Raw genomic sequence first — 22,193 nt, forward strand, 5'->3', positions numbered from 1 at the left:
GAGTTCCAGAGGGTTGGTGCTGCGCAAGAGAAGTCCTGTAGGCGGGCATGGGAGGAGGTGATAAATGAAGATGCAAGGAGCAGGTCATTGTTAGATCTTAGAGGGCGGCCTGGAGTAGAGCCCTGTGCGGGACGGCTTTTTTAAGCCCGCTCCCACAATGTGGGTGTTCCACTCCTGCCTGCTCCCGCCACATTTGTGGCCAATCCCGCCCGCTCCCACCACATTTGTGGCCAATTACACCCACCTCCTTACCTGAATTGCAGAATTTCCACGCAGTCCCGCAAGGCTACCTTCTCGCTGCTCTCTCACAGTGTCTCTTCTCTTGCTCCGCCCAGGAACAAGGCAGAGTCACGGGAAGTGACTTCACATCACGTGACTCAGTTTTGTTCCTGGGCAGAGCAAGAGAGGAGATACTGTAAGGAAGCAGCAAGAAGGCAGCCTTGCAGGACTGCGTGGGATTACTGGGACCTGTAGGTACAGTGCCTGACCGCCCGCTCCTGCCCGCAGCACCAGCAAGACCGCCCGTGCCCTGCAGTCCTCTAGCCTGGAGTATATTTGCTGATGAGGGAGGATAGGTAGAGGGGAGTGGCATTAGTGAGAGCTTTGTAGAATACAGTTAGTATTTTGAATTTAATTCTGTTATAGATGGGGAGCCAATGGAGGGACTCGCAGAGAGGTGCGGCAGATGCAGAGCGTCGAGTGAGATAGATTAGTCTGGCAGAGGCATTGAGGACAGACTGGAGGGGGATAGTCGGGAGAGAGGGAGGCCGGTAAGTAGGTTGTTGCAGTAGTCTAGACAGGAGATTACAAGGGAGTGGATTAGTTGTTTTGCGGTGCTGGCAGTCAGGAATGGACGGATTTTGGAAATGTTGTGTAGTTGGGTTGTGGTAGGATTTAGAGAGTGATTTGATGTGAGGGATAAGAGACAGGTTTGAGTCTAGGGTCACTCCGAGGCAGCGGACTTGTGGTGAAGGAGAGATAGTGGTACCATCGACAGCGATAGAAAGGTCAGAAAGGGGAATAGAGTTAGAGGGAGGGATTAGAAGGAGCTCAGTCTTAGACAGATTTATCTTGAGGTGGTGAGACGCCATCCAGGAATAGATGCCAGATATATATATAATCTTGGGATAGCCGTGTTAGTCAAAAATAAGTACTGCATAGTATTTCATTTTAAGACAAGCTTTCGAGAGTATTAATCTCCTAATGCTTTTGAATTGATAAAGGGAATAACATCAGCACAAGCAACGTGCGTCAAGAGCTTTATGAAATGGGCTTCCATAGCCAAACAGCTGCACACAAGTCGAAGATCACTACATGCAATGCCGAGTGTTAGCTGGAGTTGTATAAAGCACACTGCTACTATACTCTGGAGAAGTGGAAACATGTTCTGTGGAGTGGTGAATCATGCTTTACTATCTAGAAGACTGATGGATGGATGAATATGAGTTTGGGGGCTGCCTGGAGAATGCTACCTACCCGAATTTATAGTGCATACTGCAAAGACTGGTGGATAATGGTTTGCAGCTGTTATCAGGACTTGTGATAGGCCCTATAGCATGTAAATACATTTTAGACAATTGTATACTTTCAACTTTGTGACACCAGTTTTGAAGGCCCTTTACTGTTCCAGCAGGACATGGTTTGACAGGTTCAGTGTGGAGGAACTCCAGTGGCAAAGAAGAAAACTGTTCGTAAATTAAGTTGTATAAACAAACAATTTAATACAATGATATCTTAAATAAAGAGAATAGGGGCATGGGGTTATATTTGGTCTAGGATCAGCCTGTCTAGTTGGTGAAATGTTACTTAGGTCATGACTGGATGCTTCATATATTCCCTTACTAAGTTTACTGAGCCATCTTTGAACAATTTAGGAAATATCTAGATTAATATCCTTAATCTTAAATGCGAAATTCCACCTGTGGTAATTTATGTGATTTTGGCCCCATGTATCTATTACACATGCATGGTCTAGCTTACCATAGATCCAGGAAAGGATAATAATGGAGCAAAGAGTCCTCTAATGTTGTAAGGAAACAAGAAGAGCATTTTTTTTATTCAGAGAACATGTCAACTGTATTCTAAACATTGTATGCTAAAGCTGGGGTATGCATGAAAGATGAAAGGTCAGTTTCTTGACTTCCTATCCTGTATTGAGATCCATACTCAGTACTCCAAGAAGAGCTGAGATGGCTTCTGCATAATGCACAGTTGATACATATTTATTTATAGACATGGAGAAAAGTTAAAACCTAATGACTAACAGAAAAATATTTATGCAGCCACTTTACCACGCTAATTCACATGTCCAGAGAAACCATAAAAAACAAGAAGGGCAGAATACCAGTAAAGATGATTTTGAAAAGCGCATTTTGTGTTACTTAGTTAAAATGTGCCGCAACTGTTATATAGAATATGCCACTTCTGTGATTACTTTTTTCTCGTTTATTTGCATCCTACTTGGCTATTTTATTTCCAGGACACAAAAAGCATAGATAATAAGTAAAGGTTTCTTGTAAGAGATTGAAATGTTCTATGCATATGGTTGGAAACATTACAGGTCTGAATTTCCATACCCCTCCCTCTTCTTCATTCATTCATTCTTAGTTAAGGAGTTGAGCCTAGCAACATATACAGTGGGGCAAAAAAGTATTTAGTCAGCCTGTAGAGGCCTGTAATTTTCACCATAAGTACACTTTAACTATGAGAGACAGAATAAGACAACAAAGTCCATAAATCACATTGTCTTATTTTTAAAGAATTTATTTGCAAATTATGGTGGAAAATAAGTATTTGGTCAATAACAAAAGTTCATATCAATACTTTGTTAAATACCCTTTGTTGGCAATGACAGAGGTCAAACGTTTTCTGTAAGTCTTTACAAGGTTTTCACACACTGTTGCTGGTATTTTGGACCATTCCTCCATGCAGATCTCCTCTAGAGCAGTGATGTTTTGGGGCTGTCGCTGGGAAACACGGACTTTCAACTCCCTTCAAAGGTTTTCTATGGGGTTGAGATCTGGAGACTGGCTAGGCCACTCCAGGACCTTGAAATGCTTCTTACGAAGCCACTCCTTCGTTGCCCGGGCGTTGTGTTTGGGATCATTGTCATGCTGAAAGACCCAGCCATGTTTCATCTTCAATGCCCTTGCTGATGGAAAGAGGTTTTCACTCAAAATCTCACGATACATGGCCCCATTCATTCTTTCCTTTACACGGATCAGTCGTCCTGGTCCCTTTGCAGAAAAACAGCCCCAAAGCATGATGTTTCCACCCCCATGCTTCACCGTAGGTATGCAACTCAGCATTCTTTCTCCTTCAAACACGACGAGTTGAGTTTCTACCAAAAAGTCCTACCTTGGTTTCATCTGACCATATGACTTTCGTCCAATATTCTTCTGGATCATCCAAGTTCAGACGGGCCCGTCATCTTTTTAAGTGGGAGAACTTGCACAATTGGTGGCTGACTAAATACTTTTTTACCCCACTGTAGGACAGGGGTAAGTATAAAATAGCACAAGCAATAATAATAATAATAATAATAATAATAATAATAAGCATTCTGGCGACTAAACACACTAACCCAGAGGCTAGTGGCGTAACTACAGGGGTTGCAGTGGTTGCAGCTGTGGCGGGGCCCGTGCCTCTAGGGGGGGCAGTGCGACCCCTTGTTCCTGTCTTCAAAATTGTTTAGAAAGGGCGCTTCTGATCTGGACCGCGCCAGAGGTAAGCAGGGGCAGGCAGGAGGTGGGATGTAGGTATATGTGTATGTATGTGAGCACAGATGTGGAATTGTGTACGTGTGTCAGCATGGATGTGTAATTGTGAGTGTGTTTAGAAAGGGCCCTTGTGATCTGGACCGCACCAGAGGTAAGCAGGGACGGGCAGGAGGTGGGAGGTATGTATATGTGTTTGTATATATGTATTTATGTGAGCATGGATGTGTAATTGTGTGTGTGAGCACAGATGTGTAATTGTGTGTGTGTGTAAGCATGGATCTGTAATTGTGTATGTGAGCATGTATGTGTTAGTGGGGTGAGGTGGAGTGTGTTAGAATAAATGTGTATGTGTGTGTTAGTGAATATAACTGTATGTCATTTGTGTGTGTTTACATATTTTGTGCCAAAGTGTACAGTATGTTGGAGGGGGGGTCAAGGGGCTAAAAAGACACAGGCAAGTTGTTTGGGGACAATGATGGCATAGGCCAGCTGTTGAAGTTGGGGAGTCCCGGGGCAATTTTCGCACCGGGTGCACCCTGTGGTTTCCAGTTCTACCTCTGGCAGAGGCCCAGTAAAGCTCCAATTTCTAGAAGCTGCAGGCAAAATTTGAAAGAAGAGATCTTAACCAGGTATGGTTACATAAATTCAGCTCAGCCATTCTTGCAGGGTTAACATGTCAGGGTTGGCCGTTCATATTGCAGAAGTGGTTTGAAATAGTGACTATCCTACAGTCTTTTGGTTTGATGAGTAAACTTCTTAGTATCCAGAATTTCCATCCCCATTTGTAGGAATGCAAATATCTTGACAAGTACTGTTCAATAACTATTGGTATTTTAATTATACATTCTCTTTATTATTTTTCTGGAGAAAATAGTGTTACCAACTTTCACTTTCTGGCAAGGATGCCTTCGAATAGATTTCCTTTGATACTGCATTTAATATCTTTAAATCCAACAGTTTCAAGCATCCTTTTGTATTCAGAAGCAGTTCGTACTTTTCCTTCAGTAAGCAGTAAAATTGGAACACTTTCCATGTGAGTTAGCAGAGGTCCACGTCTGTGTTCATTTAATATAGTTTCAATTACAAGCACCCCACCTCCTGTTAAGGTGAAATATGATCCAATAAGTACATTCTGTAGATATACATTTCTCTTAAGGATTAAATGTCTTATAAATGATCAATTAACTTATAAATTATAAATGTGCATCATTTTGGTTGAGTGTGGTATGTGTGCATAACTTTGTTCGAAATGGTAAAACTATTTTGAGTACATAAGGAGAAAGTTGTGGTGCATGACAGAGGCAACAGAGTAAGGGTGTGTAAAACAGTTAATATAGAATACTCCAGATTAAAAAAAAAAGAATGTTTTGTTCATATGGTACACTACTAAGGAGTGGGCAAGTTTTTTTTTTTTAATTTTACCTGGATTACAAGCCATGTACATTTTGTGGAGTAGTTTCAAACATGTGTCCTCATCCCAATCAAATAGTATACGAGACAAGATGAAAAGGTCAGCATTGGGAAGAGAGTCCGAAAAGAAGTTACCTAGTAGAAAAAGAAAAAGAGGATCACATCACTTGAAGATGCTGAACTAAAAGTAAACTGGCTCCTCCAAGATGAGGCACTATGTGTTGATTATTCACGAACATTCAGGAGAATGAACGTTGGGTATCTCCCTTAATCTTAAATTTTAGTTAGTTTTCTACTTTTTGTCAACTTGTGTTCATTTATTAAATTCACCTTTACAATTTTGCAATTAACTTTTTTCGGTTTTAATTTTTGAAATCTCACCTATGGCAAAGCACTGGAAAATATTTCATTTTCTTTCCTCTTACCAAATTTGTTATATTATTTGTTTATTTTTACATTTGTAGCCATGATGTCTGGTTAACGTTACACTAAAGTAACTTCAAGTATGCTGCAGCTGTTTAAAAATATACCTTGCTGTAGAATAATGCGATTATCCTCTGGTGAAACAAAATGTTCCTTGGCAGCTTGAATTATCTCAGGTAGATCATAAAGAATGATTGTGGATGATGGAAACAAAGATGCACAATATTTGGCCAGAGTTCCTGAACAACCTATCAAAAAATACATATATGTCACGTAAGCAAAGTGTTCTTCATTTGAAGGAAACGATAAAAATCTGTGTAAAATAAAAAATATAATAAATATAACTATATGTACAACAACAACTCATTTAGTGGTTTTTATAGGAATGTAAGAGCTCTAAAACCTACTTCTGCAAACCCTCTTAATTTCTGTATATCAGTCTTTAACTTTCCTTTTCATGTTCCAGATACCCCACATATGTCTCTTTCCTTCTCACCTTCTTGAAAATACAAAAAGAAAAAAGCTGCCTTGTCTCTTCCTTATATGCATGCTTTTTTTTTGGTACTTAGGTAATTAAATCCTTTATGGACAAATGTAGGCATAAGTTGCTGGCACATAACTTTCTATTAGGTTTGTTGGCATTTCCAGGTCTGAGACAGATTTTTGGTATATGATGTCAGTCAGAGGGCACATGTTTTTTTTTTGCTAGCGATGCATTGCACCACTGTGATAAGCAGTTGCTCTTTAATTCCAAAAAAATCAAGACTGAGAGATGGGGGGAGCAATATTAATATGAGAAAGATAGGAAAGGCTTAAAAATAAGTAACTGCATGGAAGAACTGGCAACCTTCTGCCTAAAAGGCAAGCCCAGCTGAATGGGCCAGCTGTCCAAATACAGATAATGCTGCATACATATCACCTAGTCCTGCTCAATACACATTAACCAAAAAAATTAGAAAGCGCATGTAAAGGACAAAGTCATGGCGCAAATGCAGTTTTAAAGTCCTTTTAATTCTGGGCACATTGATGCTGAAAAAAAGACAAAAATAGTGGTAGTGATAGTTCCACTATCTTCAAAACAGAACATCAAAAGGAGCAATCCCCCCCCCTTGCCAGCCCTCTACTAAGTTAAATGCCCAAGGGTCAGATATGTGATGCATTTAATCTACATATATGACTTAAAACATTTGAATTATTAGCTATTTGTTGTAAATAATTTTCAATCTTTTTATTTTAATATGCATTATCTATGTTTTCAGATTTAACCTTGCTAAAAAGTGATATAATTACCTCCCAAGTCACAAATAGTCTTGAAAGAGGAAAGATCAAAAGCAGAAACAACTTCTTTCTTGGCAAAAGAAGTCCATGATGAATCCATATATTTCATAAATACCATCATTTTGTCTTCTGACCTAGTAAAAGAATAATATACTAACATTTATACTTGCTATTGCAGCATATATTGAAAAAACCTTAGGGGTATTCACTGAATTGTTATTTCTATAACTTGACATATAATACATTTTGCTGTTATCAACTAATCATTATGCAAAGTTCATTCGCAAGGACAATTTGTAATTTTTAGCTCTTAGAGAGTGCCATTTTAAGGAGATACAATAGAATTGTTTTAGGTTTACTGCTATTTAATAACACCCACCATCAGGGAAGCACACATTTTTTTTTAAAGGATTAAATTTTACTTTATTTCTTAGTCAATACTGAAATTTCTTATCTAGTTATGTTATACAAGTAATATTCTCAGCTGGCCCATCTTAGGTGTAAGTATATTTATAGAAATAACCTGTATATATCTTTGAAAAACTCGTTTGGTGGAACTCCGGATTCTTCATGGCACACCGGATTTCCCAGCCTTCAATAAATAAATAAATAAAATGTATGTCTTTTACATTCAAATGTATATACCGGTATGTGCTTATATGCACACATAACCATTTTTAAGAAATAGTGGAAATCAGTACCAAGATATCTTTTGGATGATTTATTTGATGCATTACCCAAAAAATATCTTTAATGGACATTTTCTATATCTTAAAATAGTTGATATAGTGGACTTTTTGATACTAGAAACATATTCTAAATTATTACAAAATATTAGAATTTTATTGAACAAGTAGTATCACAAACATGGCATCTCAACCGTTGTGAGATTGTCATTTGATATGTACAACCTGTGGGAACATTTCCACGTGTCTGTTTCTTTTGCTGCCTGAGGCGGCTCAACTAATAATACAAATAAAAAAAATAGGCATATGACTAACACATTTGTTTTTTTATGTGGAAACTTTATTATAGTTGCATGACCTTGAATGCTAGCCCTCCAGTGCATGCAATCAGGGCCGGCCCAAGACATAATGCCGTCTGGGGCAAAGTTTAAAATGCCTCAACCACTGCCGACGCTAGGGGTCATTATCTACCCTTCCTCTCCCTCCCACCCCACCCCCTCCCTTTGTACTTCACTTACCTTTCAGCAGTCCTGCTACGAGTCTCCCTGCTCTGCCACTGTGCGCGCTGCTTTACTGGAGAGCGCAGGAAATGATGTCATATTACGGTGCTCAGCATTACAAGCCGGCACCGAGGCAGAGCTAGAGGGCACACAGAGGAGAGAGAGGGGTGCCGAGCGGGTACTGACAACTTGATAAGCGAAAACCACTCATCGCCCCTCTCTTTACTCTGCTTGGAAGAAAAAAAGTGCCGCCTCTTCAAAAGTGCTGCCTGGGGCTATTGCCCCACTCTGCTCCATGGTAGGGCTGGCCCTGCATGCAATATTAAATACTGCCAGTGTCAGATGAGGACATGTGAGTTAAATTCACTGATCTGTAAGTTGTTTGTAAGTACCTGTGGCTTTAAATTTTGCAAGTTACAGATGAGTGCATGCAAGTTATATGTCAGTTTGCATATCCTTGACTGAAACGATATACCTTCCCCCATGGGCGTAGGAACCGGGGGGACAGATCTGCCATACAGCACCCAGGCGGAGGAGAGAGAGGGGCGCCGAACGGTCGTTTTCAGCAACCGCTCGGCGCCCTTCTGTCTCCTCTGCTGCCTGCCGCCAGTTGCCTCAGCGCTGTCCTGATTGCAGTGGTGGGAGCGTGAGGTGTCTGTCTCGTTGCCGGCGCTTCACACTGATAGCCGGCATATGACGTCATATGCCGGCGCTCAGCAGTAAGACAGAGGCCTTGCGCTTCCACCACAGGACTTCAGCATGGTAAGTGAACTACAAAGGGTGGTCGGGAGAGGGTAGATAGTGTGAGAAGGGGGGAGAGAGGTAAGATAGTGTGAGAAGGGGGAGAAGGGGGAGAAAAGAATATTGAAATAAAGAGTGAGTATGAATTAAATTAATATGTGGATGAATTGTGTGAATGAGTAAGAGAATGAATTAATGTGTGGATGACTTGCTTGAATTATTTGTGAAAATGCATTAATGGATATGTGTGTCATGGATGCGATTTAGGGAAAGGCAAAGATGGCTCAAGCAGGGTGTTTATGGGACAAAGATGGCTCACACTGGACTGTAATCTGTTTGTGTAATCTGGGTGCTGATCAGGTTCTATGTGGGCAGTGTTGACACCAGGGCTGGCTTTGGGCTATGCAACCTGTGATCTACTCCTGTAATTTAGGGGGTTTTATCTATACCTTTAATGTTGAGTTTTTAAGTGAATTCCAATTGCTCTATACCTGCAAAGCTGGGTTTGTGTGTTATTCTGTTGATCTGTATCTGCTATGGTATGTTTCCAATACATTATTTATATATACCTGCAAATACAGGGTTTGTATGTCTTATTCAGTGTTTATTTGATCTATACCTAAATGAGGGGACAAAAGGACTGATGATGATTACGGGGGAGAGGACCTCTCAATGTCATGGTAGAGTCAGAAGGAGGGAAGACTGCACTGACTCTCACAGTCTTCCCCTAATCTGCAGTCAGTGTGGCATATATTTTTTTTTGGTTTGGCAGCAGAGGGAGTGATTGCATGCTAGGGAGCGTGGCCAAAGGAAATGCTTGCCCAGGGTCCAATGTTTTTGTTACAAAGATTAGCGTTTTTTTCCCCTATATTTAATGTATTAATCGTACATTATTTTTACCAGTTTTAGGTTATATATTATTGTACGTGTTTGCAAAAAGAGAGATGAGAAGAAAGTGGGGTATCTGATTGGCGAAAATGCTACACCCCCCAGATTTTTAGGGGTTCTTACGCCCATGCCACCCCCCAGCAAGGAGTTTCTTTTTTTCAAAAACAAAATATATTGTGACATCTATGGCTTGTTAAAGGGTATTGTACTGCCAAAGAGAGAAAAAACCAAATGTAAAGTGTAACTTTTTTAATAGAACATATGTTTTGTTAGGGGGTACTTAAAACCTTTGCAAGTGGGAACAAACGTCGCATTTAAAGCTGAACACACTTCCTGCAAACCTAAGAGCTGATGATGGGAAAACAGCACAAAGAAAAGACCATTGAGGCCCTGAAAGCTTATGCAACTTTATATCTCCACTATAAATATGGTGGTCCTCTGTATTTATCCTGCAGAGATTTTTTTTTTTTTTTATACACCACAATATAATATAAAATATAATGTAAAAAGCAATGTTTTTTCTGAATATTAATTTACAGGTACGTTTCTTACCTGATGACATCTATAAGATGGCTGGTTGCGGGATAAACTTCATTGGAGAAAAATGTGATTGTATTACAAAGGGACTTAGAACTCGTGGTTGTAAGGTAACTTTGTGCGAGTTCGGTGTTCTTGTAAAGCACTGTAAGTTAGACCAGCAGAGATATAAGATATGGAATAGAAGTCCCCATTTAAATATTACTATAATTCTTAAATGGTTCCTGATGCTTTCTAACTTGTGGATGTTCCTCTTCATGCATTTTTGCAAGGAAGTTACCTTTTATATTAATCATAAATGTATGCTGCTTGCAAAACACTAACTGGTGATCTTTGTGGATGGAAATAGAGGTCTTCTTACTTCCATGGTAGATTACCTCCCATAGAATTACCAAAAATGAATTGTAGCACAACAAAGTGATCTAAATTAGTGAGCTTTTTCAATTTATGTGCCATCTGCACATAATCTTTAAATAAGAATGCGGTCACTTTTTAAAGCATGGAAAAAAGGAGCAGATTAAATGGACCAAACTTTTAACTATTTTTTATTGCTACATTGGTGCTTTATTCATTTTGTCAATGTGTTAATTGCATCACAACCGCACTCTTTGTTACCTAAATGTTATTTTACTACCCTATAGATATTTAAGGTTTTATCAGGTTACAACAATGCTACCGGTAATAATGACTGTTAAATATAATTTGGTGACCTTCTCCATTTTTGGTATCCACATCTATTAGTTGTAATCCTACACAGGCATTGAGTAAGCACTCCGTTCCTCTGCTGCTTGTTTGTAAACGCTCCGCTATGGCTGCTGCTGACAGAGGCTGCTCAGACTCAGCGAAAACATCAAAAAGTTTCAAATCACAGGCAGCAAACATAACCTGTAAAAAAAATAAAATAAAGATTAAACGTAATATACAGTGTTTGATAAATTACAACCATATAAGCACTTTAAACTTCTAATTAGCTAAATCTATGTATTTTTTTTTTGGTAGGTGACAGTGTACAATATAATATATTATATTTAGGCGCAGGTAAAAGGTTAAATTCCATAATCATGCAACATTAATCAATACATAGTTAAATATATATGTCCACAAGCATAGAGCCCTTATCCACCTTTGGTGACTTGCTTTTCAGGGCTACAACTCACATAAACATGCTCATCATTTTGGCTGAGGGTGGTGGGAGTTGGAGTACACAGGAACTTGCCAGTCTTTTTGTATTAGGTGAAAAATATATATTTTTTAAATATTTTTAACCGATTATTTTTTCACATTACATTTTATGGGGGAGGTCATTTTAATTGTGGAGGCACCAGTAATGTTATAATTCCAAATACATGCTGTTTTACTAGCAAACCAACCACTTGATCTCACTGTAGATCACTTAATAGCGTTTGTCTAAAAGTACACATCAGTTTAGATAATCATAAATTAGTGGGCTAATATAAAATCAAATCAGTGCAGAATACAAATCCAGAGAATATGCTTATTCATTCATATAAATGGAGTCCCAATTATAATCCCCTGCCTGAGTCTCTGTGTGTGTGTGACAGAGACTGCCTGAGTGTGTGTGTGTGTGTGTGTGTGTGACAGAGACTGCCTGAGTCTGTGTGTGTGTGACAGACTGCCTGAGTGTCTGTGTGTGTGTGTGACAGAGACTCGCTGAGTGTCTGTGTGTGTGTGTGTGTGTGTGACAGACTCGCTGAGTCTGTGTGTGTGTGTGTGTGACAGACTCACTGAGTCTGTCTGTGTGTGTGTGTGTGTGTGACAGAGACTCGCTGAGTGTGTGTGTGTGTGTGTGTGTGTGTGTGACAGAGACTCCCTGATTATGCTGATAAAATAATAATTTGACTAATGCATGAGTTTAAGGTGGGATAATATTCTTGATTAGAACTTCAAGTTTATTTATTACAATATTATCTAATGACACACAGTTATACAGTAGGAGAAAAAAGTAAGTGGACCATTTGGAACTGATGATTAGATAGATAGATTCGCTCGTACGGACCTTTACCTAGACTTGGGCACCAGGGGGCTCTTCGTGTTAGTCTTCGTGCTCGTTTTCGGGGGGAAAAAACCTTCGTATTCCGCGAATATTCGCCCGTTCCTGTCTTCTCTTCGTGCGAATATTCGCGGACATTCTTCGTGCTCGTTTAATCTTCGTTTCCTTCCCGGTTGCCTAGCAGGGGTTAATAACACATCGGAGCAGCAGCAGCTGCCGTGAAGGAACGTGTGTGCAACTCTATTGGTCGTTTCGGCAGGGGGCTGGTCTGGCATCAACTAGTGAATTGCAGAATGCACTTCATTCGTTGATGGCAGGCCAGCCCCCTGCCGAAACGACCAATAGAGTTGCACACACGTACTGAGGTGTACTGTACACAAAATGACCTAGAGACAAATGCTCCAAGGAACTTGGCCTCCGTTTATCATACACAATCACACATCCATAGATGTTTAATAAAAGAATAGGGATTATTTTACATTTTTAAATTGATTTTGGACCACTTGTAATACATGCCTAACATTTGCTACCTATTCACAATGGCATACTTTGCAACAACCCAACTTTTACTGGACAGGACTGGAAAAAAGCAGGACTGTCCACCAAAATCTTGGGTGTGTTGGTAGGTATGCGGATGGAAAAATGTTGGACAAGAACTAAAAAATAGCTTAGGGTTAATTTACGGTTATGTTTAAGATTAGTAGCAGTGCACTGGTTTGGTTAAAGATGTATTATGTCTAAATAATAATTTAATTTTAATGGGTTTTAAAAAAAACACAAAAATAGGGGTTTATTTAAAAGTATTTTAAAGTTAGATTTATTATTTAGTACTTTATTATATTTATTTAATGTTTATACTAGTGCTACCTACCGAGCTATAACTACCAACGTGTATTTGCATACCTAGATAGCTAAATTAGATGGGACAGGACTGGAAAAAAGCAGGACTGTCCCTGAAAAAGTTGGGTCTGTTGGCAGGTATGTGGATGGAAAAATGTTATAGTATGAAGTGTGAGTTATAGCGTTAATGCTAGTGAGTGTAGAAGTGAAGGCCAGGACAAATAACAAGAGGAAAGGTCCTTGTGATATGTGCATTGTACGTGTATGTGTTATGTGTGTTATGTGTGTTGTCACTGTGTGTTATATGTGTTGTGTGTTATGTGTTATGTCACTGTGTTATTGTGTGTGTTATGTTTGGTTGGTTGGTTGTGTATCAGAAGGAAAATAATGAAATGGAAAAGGAAAAGGAAATGGAAAAGGCGAATGAGTGGGCAATTGGCGACCCACTCACCTGTTTCACCCCAGAGCAAAGCACCCAAACACTGTCAGTCCTAGACGTTTGGCAGCGGACTTCCAGAGCTCAGACACAAGGCCCTAGCGTAAGCTGGCCACTCCGGCGGAGGTAGCAGGCGTTGCCACACCGCAGACAGAGGCAGCCAGGGGGGAGAAACTGCCCTTACCATTAGGGACATTTTGGGCATGATTCTAGCCAGGAAGCGAACTGGCACAGAAGAGATGCTGGCACCACCACCACAACCACCACCACCACCACCAGCAGCAGCATTGAAAAATGGGAAAGGCGAATGAGTGGGCAATTGGCGACCCACTCACCTGTTTCACCCCAGGGCAAAGCACCCAAACACTGTCAGTCTTAGACGTTTGGCAGCAGCCTTCCAGAGCTCAGACACTAGGCCCTAGCGTAAGCTGGCCACTCCGGCGGAGGTAGCAGCCGTTGCCACACCGCAGACAGAGGCAGCCAGGGGGGAGAAACTGCCCTTACCATTAGGGACATTTTGGGCATGACTCTAGCCAGGAAGCGAACTGGCACAGAAGAGATGCTGGCACCACCACCACAACCACCAGCAGCAGCATTGAAAAATGGGAAAGGCGAATGAGTGGGCAATTGGCGACCCACTCACCTGTTTCACCCCAGGGCAAAGTACCCAAACACTGTCAGTCTTAGACGTTTGGCAGCAGACTTCGAGAGCTCAGACACAAGGCCCTAGCGTAAGCTGGCTACACCGGCGGAGGTAGCAGGCGTTGCCACACCGCAGCAAGTGCAACCAGGGGGGAGAAACTACCCTCTCCATTAGGGACATTTGAGGCATGACACTAGCCAGGAAGCGAACTGGCAGAAAAGAGACGCTGGCACCACCACCACCAGCAGCAGCAGCAGCAGCATTGGAAAAGGCGAATGAGTGGGCAATTGACGACCCGCTCACCTGTTTCACCCCAGGGCAAAGCATGAAAGTCTTTCAGTCCATGGCGTTTGGGAGCGGACTTCCAGAACTCAGACACTAGGCCCTAGCGTAAATTGGCTACACCGGCGGAGGTAGCAGACGTTGCCACACCACAAACACGTGCAACCAGGGGGAGAAACTACCTTAAACATTACAGAGAAAAAAACAAAATTTACTTTCCAAGCTAAGAGCTGGGTAACCCAACTTGGGCAGATTGAATTTAAGAAAGGCAATCTGCTCCATCAGATGAGGTGCCATGCGTGAGCGGTGTGGACTCAGTATGTTTCCAGTCATAGAAAACACACGCTCACTTTCAACAGTGGTTGGCGGACATGATAGTAGCTGCTGCGCAACCCATGAGAGTGCAGGCCACACACTCTTCTTTTCATCCCAGTAGCTAAGAGGATCAACATTAGGCGCAGCAGGAACTTCACAGAGGTAAAGTTTGAGCATTTCAGCAGCACTACTCTCCTTTCTGCTGCTAGCTCTGCCAGATGGTCCAACTATACTCCCAAGTGCCTCTTCCCAAAACGCAGCTGCTCCACTCAGCTGTGTTGTGCTGCTTGTGGCACTGTTGCTGATGCTGCTGCTAGGAGTAGCAGACCACATCATCTCTTCCTCCTCCTGCACCTCTCCCTCCTCGGACAGCATTCCCATTTTACGCTGCCAGTCACGCACCTTGTTGACCAATTGCTCCCGGTAGCTACTGAGAACATTAAATTTCAAAGCTAGCTTTCCCTTAATTCTTGGATCGCAAAGGCACGCTAGCATCATTTCGGGACTCTCTTCCATTCGTTTGCGAAGGTGTACTTTTAGCAGATCCTTCAGCTTCCTGACTATGGCTGCTACGTCAGGATGTAGAGTGCCACCTTGAACAGCCTCACGGTTTCCAAGGAACACATCCATCTTGCTGCCTAGATGGGAGAACACTGGGATTACCTGGGCCAGACTGGCAGTGTTTGAGCTTACATTTTCTGTGGCATCCCTGAATGGTTTAAGGACTGCCACTAGCTGGGCGATCACTGTCCAATCCTCCCTATTCAATGGAGAGGTAATCCCAATATTGTGCTCTGAGGCAAGATTATGGATTGCCCTCTGCTGCTCCAAAATCCTCTCCAGCATGTCTAACGTGGAGTTCCACCGTGTACTGACATCCTGACGTAGGCAGTGTACGGGAAGACCTGACCTCTCTTGCTCTTCCCTCAAAAGTTGGCTAGCCTTAACACCACTATGGTGAAAGTGCCCAGCGATCTTTCTGCAGCGGGACAGAACTACTGCTGCCACATTAGTTCCTTCTGACATTGCTGCCTTCACTACAAGATGGATGATGTGGGCTGCACAGCGCACACCAACAATATGACCATCTCGCAGCGCTTTCACCATATTGGCACCTCCGTCAGTTACCACAAAACCAACTTCAACATTGGTGCCCGCCTCTGCTCCCACCCAAAGGCTAAACATTTTCCTCATTGCATGAAGAATATTTTGGGAAGTGTGCTTTTCATCCATCACTTCTGCATGGAGAGGGAAAGATCGGTAGCCTGCTGCAGCAGCTTCCTTAGACACACCGGGCTGCCACCAGTGAAAGAAAGAAAGGCATGCTGGCCGCTAGATGCACTCCACAAATCCGTAGTGAAATGAACAGACTGACCAGCAGACTTGGAAAGCTCCTCTTTCACTGCTGCAACACAGGACTGACACAATGAGGGGACAATGTTCCTGCTGAAAGTGGAACGTGACGGAACTGTATATTGTGGAGCCACAGCCGCCATCAATTGTTTGAAAGGCTCCCCTTCGATCATAGAGAAGGATGCCCCTCCAACAGCAATGAACTGACCAATCAGTCACGTTACTTTATTGGCCTGCTGTTTGGGCATTGACCTTTTGGATTGGAATGCCACAAATTGTTCCAGGGTGGGCTGGACATGCAGTGCTCCAAGCTGCCTTGGTCTCTGGCTGCCAGCACTAGCTGCTGCTGCTGCTATTGGCTCAGAAGAAGCTGTTGGGGTTTTTCCACGGCCACCAGCTATGCTGCCTGCACTAAGTTTTACTTCTGCATCTTTCCCCAATAGCACAGCGTTGTGTTGAGTGCTGAGGTGATGCTTCATGCTAGCACTGGTAAAATGGCCAGACACTTTCCCTCTGCTTATTAGCTTCCCACAATGTTTGCACTTTCCATAGCGCCCTTCTTCAACATTTTCAAAGTGCTCCCAAATTGGGGTGCGCATAGCCTTGGAGTGTGCCTTGGGTGCTGCTCCTACTGCTCGGGGTGGATGAACAGAGGCAGAATTAGTGGTGGTGGGACTGGTGGTAACAGTACTGGCCATAGTGGGACTGCCAATTGCTTTAGATTTGCTAGGTTTTGCTGCTGCTGCTGGTGGTGGTGGTGATGGTGATGATCGTAGCGGAGAAGGTGGAGGCTCAGGGGAAAATTGTGCACTAGTCATTTGGACACTGCTCCCTGAGGAATCTGATTCCTGACCACTCATCTCCTCTACTTCCTCTGGCTCATAGTCTAGCTCTTCATTAGCCAGATCGAATGGAATTCCTGCTAGGCTGGAGCTAAGACTGATATCGTCGTGAGACTCGTGACTAGTAGTAGTGCGAGCAGGAAGAATAGACTCTGCACTTGGCCCCTCAGTCTCAGGCTCCTCTGCTACCTCGCTAGGTGGAGTTCCACTATGTGTAGCCCTCTCTCTAACTGTCTTTACAAAAATTTTGTAAGGACTTGGTGGCTTGCTAGAGGTACTAGGAGGACAGGGCGTGGCGGTACCAGTGGGAACAGTAGGCGCATCACTAGTGGTGGTAGAGGCGGTGGGGGTGGTGGTGGTTTTCCCTACAAAGGAATGAGATCGCTTTGATTTGGGACCCCTCTGAGTCTTGCTGCTAATTTGGCTCTGCTTGGTACCTTGCATGCTGCTTGTGGATGGGGAAGATGCTGCTTGGGGCAAAAGGCACTTCTTTTTAGTCACTGGGCTGGTACTACTTGTGCTACCCTTTAACTTTGAACGTGCTTCTGGTGCTTTAGGCTTTCCGTAAAAAACCATAGAGCTTGTGGGCCTAGCCACACTACTACTGCCTGCTTTTCGTGCCTTTCCTTTACTTGATGATCCTTCAAGCAATGCTTCCCCAAATGATAAGCGAGAGCTTGGCCTACTTGGCCGACTAGACTGACGCAAAGGCTGCATAGTAACATAGTAACATAGTAACATAGTTCATAAGGTTGAAAAAAGACCAAAGTCCATCAAGTTCAACCTATATACATATTGTGTCCCTACTGTGTTGATCCAGAGGAAGGCAAAAAAACCCTTATGAAGCAGATGCCAATTGCCCCATACCAGGGGGAAAATTCCTTCCCGACTCCAAATATGGCAATCAGAATAAATCCCTGGATCAACGTTCTGTCCCTATTAATCTAATATCCATAACTTGTAATATTATTGCTTTCAAGAAACACGTCCAGGCTCCTTTTGAACTCTTTTATTGAGTTTGCCATAACCACTTCCTCTGGCAGAGAGTTCCATAATCTCACCGCTCTTACTGTAAAGAACCCCCGTCTGTGCTGGTGTAGAAACCTTCTTTCCTCCAACCGTAGAGGATGTCCCCTTGTTATAGATACAGTCCTGGGTATAAATAGGTCCTGGGAGTGATCTCTGTACTGTCCCCTTATATATTTATACATAGTTATTAAATCCCCCCTAAGCCGTCTTTTTTCCAAACTAAAAACCCCAATTCTGATAATCTTTCTGGGTACTGTAGTCCTCCCATTCCCCTTATTACTCTGGTTGCCCGTCTTTGAACCCTCTCCAGCTCCACTATATCTTTCTTGTACACTGGTGCCCAGTACTGTACACAGTATTCCATGTGTGGTCTGACTAGTGACTTGTACAGTGGTAGAATTATTTCCTTGTCGTGGGCATCTATGCCCCTTTTGATGCACCCCATGATTTTATTTGCCTTAGCAGCAGCTGCCTGACACTGGTTGCTACAGGTAAATTTACTGTTAACTAAAACTCCTAAGTCCTTTTCCATGTCAGTCGTCCCCAGTGTTTTCCCATTTAATACATATTCCCAGCCTGGATTTTTCTTCCCCATGTGCATAACCTTACATTTATCTGTGTTGAACCTCATCTGCCACATCCCAGCCCAAGCCTCCAACCTATGCAGATCCATTTGTAATCGTGCACTGTCCTCTATTGTGTTAACCACGTTACAGAGCTTAGTATCGTCTGCAAAGATTGATACTTTACTATACAATCCCTCTACAAGGTCATTAATAAATATATTAAAAAGAATAGGACCCAAAACTGACCCCTGTGGTACCCCACTAGCAACAGTAACCCACTCAGAGTATGTACCATTAATAACCACCCTCTGTTTCCTATCACTGAGCCAGTTACTTACCCACATACACACATTCTCCCCCAGCCCAAGCATTCTCATTTTATGTACCAGCCTTTTATGTGGCACCGTATCAAATGCTTTGGAAAAATCAAGATATACGACATCCAGCGATTCACCCCGATCCAGTCTTGAGCTCACCTCCTCATAAAAGCTGATCAGGTTAGTTTGACAGGACCGATCCCTTGTAAACCCATGCTGATATGGAGTCATACACTTATTTTCATTGAGATACTCCAAAATAGCATCTCTTAGGAAACCCTCAAACAGTTTACACAAAACAGAAGTTAAACTAACAGGCCTATAATTCCCCGGGTCACTTTTTGTCCCCTTTTTGAATATTGGCACAACATTTGCTATGCGCCAGTCCTGGGGAACAGACCCTGTCACTATAGAGTCCTTGAATATTAGAAATAGGGGTCTGTCTATTACATTACTTAACTCCCTTAGAATGCGGGGGTGAATGCCATCTGGACCTGGTGATTTGTCTATTTTGATTTTTTTTAGGCGGCACTGCACTTCTTCCTGGGTTAGACAGGCGACATGTACTGGGGCAGTTATCTCATCCTGCTGTATATTACCTGGCATTTCATTTTCCTCTGTGAATACAGCAGAGAAGAATATATTTAATAGATTAGCTTTTTCCTGATCCCCGTCTATTACTTCTCCCTCATTACTTTTTAAGGGGCCAACGCTTTCATTTTTAACCTTTTTACTATTTATATAGTTAAAGAACATTTTGGGGTTTGTCTTACTCTCTTTGGCAATGAGTCTTTCTGTCTCCACTTTTGCTGCTTTTATCTGATTTTTACATATTTTATTTTTTTCCCGATAGCTTTTTAGTGCTTCCTCACTGCCTTCCTGTTTTAGTAGCTTAAATGCCTTTTTTTGCCATTTATTACCCCCTTTACATTTTTATTTATCCACATTGGTTTTTTCTTGTTCCTGACTCTTTTATTCCCATACGGTATGTACCTTTCACATTGAGAATTTAAGATATCCTTAAAAATCTCCCATTGAGTGTCTGTACTCTTGTTTTTGAGGACATTTTCCCAATTTACAGTGTTAAGGGCTTCTCTTAGTTGATCAAACTTTGCCTTCCTAAAGTTCATGGTTCTTGTGGCTCCTCTAAGAGTTCCCATATTGAAGGACAAGTTATAATGTATCATGTTGTGATCACTATTTCCTAGATGCCCCCTGACCTGCACATTAGAACTGGTGGTGGTGCTGCTGGTGGTGGTGGTGGTAGATGGAGCTTGTCCCTCCTTAGTCCCAAAAGGAGGATCCATTTCAAATTTTGTGTTGTGTGTGAAGTGTAGTGTTTAAAAAACTATAAAAAAAATAAAAATAAAAAAATAAAAATAAAAAAGGAAAAACGAATTAAAGACAAAAAAATTAGAGGAAGTTCTCTTCAGTGCTACTGCTTAAAAAGTAAAACTATGCACTGCTGCACTGTGCTGTTGTGTGCAATCTGCCAAAGTGCTAAAGTTATTTAAATTATTAACTCAAGATTAACTATTTAATAACTAGCAGTATTTTATTTTTAATTTGAATTTACACGGGCCTAAGAGCTTAGCCTACTACTATGCTAGCCTAAAGCTATATTTCCTTACTATAAGTCTACCTCTAGGCAGACGCTCTCAAACCCACTAAGCTAAAGTGAGGTTAAATCAGATTCAGTATATGATTTATTAATTAATATTAAATTATATAATATTAATAGATTAGAAATAATTTACTTATGTATTATAGATAGAAGAATATAGATTATGAATTAGAATTACTTATATTATAGATTATGAATTAGAATTTATATTGTTATATATTATTAAAGAAGATTAGAATTATTTTAGTACTACAGCTAGTAGCTTGAAGCTTTGCTTAGTACAGCTCGTCACAGTCAATTTTTCTTGAAAAGAATTAGAAATAAAATAAAATGTCACAGCAAAACAGTTAGCTTCACTGCTTGCTGATCAAAAACACAGCACTTATACGGCTGCACTCACTAGCCCAACAAGTTCACTTCACTGATGGACTGAGGTGAGCAAAACAAATGAAATAAAATGAAAGATTATTAATTAAGAAAAATTGACTTGGTCTCTTGCTGTTGCTAAAACAAAGCACAAACTATAGAGCTGCAGCACCAGTACTAATAAGATTAGCTGAACTATACGCTAGTAGTAATTAATTAATATTATTACTTTTATTTATAGCTAATTTAATTAACTATTAAGATAAGAAAGAATTATAGAATTATTGATATTACTGATTTTAGATTAGACACTAGTAGATGTCTTGAATGTCTACAGTACACTCTACACTAGTATACTATTACTAACTATAACTGACAAATATATATATAATATAATATATTTTATAATTTTATAATGAATTCAATTCTTAATTATATTAATTAATATTACTGATTTTAAATTAGACACTAGTAGATGAATGTCTACAGTACACTCTACACTAGTATATATATATATATATATATATATATATATATATATATATATATATATATGACTGACAAATATATATATATAATATTATAATGAACTATTAAATTATAGATTCTATTAAATTATTATTTATAAATTCTATTTAATTTATTTAAGCAGGACAGGCAGTAGGCACTAGTGCCAGCCCAGGGCAAGGGCACCCCAGTGCCACTGAGACACTGGGTGCACTGTCAACTCAACAGCACTTACACTACAGTTGATGACAAATTAAATTAAAAAAAAAATTAAATCAAATTATTATTATTAATTATATTAAGTAGCACTGAAGTGAGGATGAAGTACACTGTGAGAAATGGCAGGCTAAGGCTTACCAGTCTCACACAGAACAGAACAATCTCTCTGTAACGCTCGGATGCAGCACAGCAGTGTTGCCAAAGCAGTCACAGCGAAAAATGAATGGATCTCTCAGGCAAGCTCTGGTCTTATAAAGGCGCCTTCAGAATTAAAAAAACAGCAGCACAGGCATTGGACGAGACCCTTAGCGTGACGTCACAAGAGTGAGCTGATTGTACAGACGAGATCAGCTCACTCCTGTTTGAAATTTTGGCGGCTGCGCGGCAAAAACTAAGACGATCTTCGATTCTTTGTGGTTGTGAGTCTTCGTCTTCTCCTACGTTTTGCCGGCACTGTATTCTCTTCGGCGTGTCTTCGGAACGAACAAAAAAACGGCCTCTTCGTGCTCGTTTTCATGTTCGCCCGAAGGCGAATGTGCAAGTCTACCTTTAACTCCTGGAGCAGGGTCTACCCAGCCAGCCTGCCGGTGACCAATAAAGTCGCTCGCACAGACCTTTAAATCATGGAACCTCCCACTTTACCTAATTTTGTTAAGATTTA

General features: G+C 41.2%; 1 protein-coding gene across 1 annotated transcript; it reads right to left on the bottom strand.

Moving 5' to 3' along the window:
• Positions 1 to 4,605: 4,605 nt before the first annotated feature.
• LOC149289836 (acetylserotonin O-methyltransferase-like) lies at positions 4,606 to 6,990 on the bottom strand. Its single transcript, XM_089490283.1, has 4 exons — positions 6,843 to 6,990; positions 5,660 to 5,800; positions 5,142 to 5,264; positions 4,606 to 4,817 (listed from the first exon to the last, which is right to left on the bottom strand). The coding sequence occupies exons 1-4, from the start codon at positions 6,988 to 6,990 to the stop codon at positions 4,606 to 4,608; spliced, it is 624 nt and encodes a 207-aa protein (XP_089346409.1).
• Between the last annotated feature and the right edge of the window lie 15,203 nt (positions 6,991 to 22,193).

The sequence above is a fragment of the Sceloporus occidentalis genome, unplaced genomic scaffold (assembly GCF_023333645.1).
Source record: "Sceloporus occidentalis isolate IW3139 unplaced genomic scaffold, rSceOcc1.0.p SCAF_43, whole genome shotgun sequence".
In the NCBI taxonomy this organism is placed as follows: Eukaryota; Metazoa; Chordata; class Lepidosauria; order Squamata; family Phrynosomatidae; genus Sceloporus; species Sceloporus occidentalis.

What these genes read in the sequence shown, in the direction of transcription:
- LOC149289836 (XM_089490283.1), bottom strand. Translation starts at nt 6,990, where the DNA reads ATGTTAGTATATTATTCTTTTACTAGGTCAGAAGACAAAATGATGGTA. An exon ending in TCGCATTATTCTACAGCAAG is followed by an intron (nt 5,265 to 5,659) that starts GTATATTTTTAA and finishes TTTTTCTACTAG; the next exon opens with GTAACTTCTTTTCGGACTCT. An exon ending in GTACATGGCTTGTAATCCAG is followed by an intron (nt 4,818 to 5,141) that starts GTAAAATTAAAA and finishes TCACCTTAACAG; the next exon opens with GAGGTGGGGTGCTTGTAATT.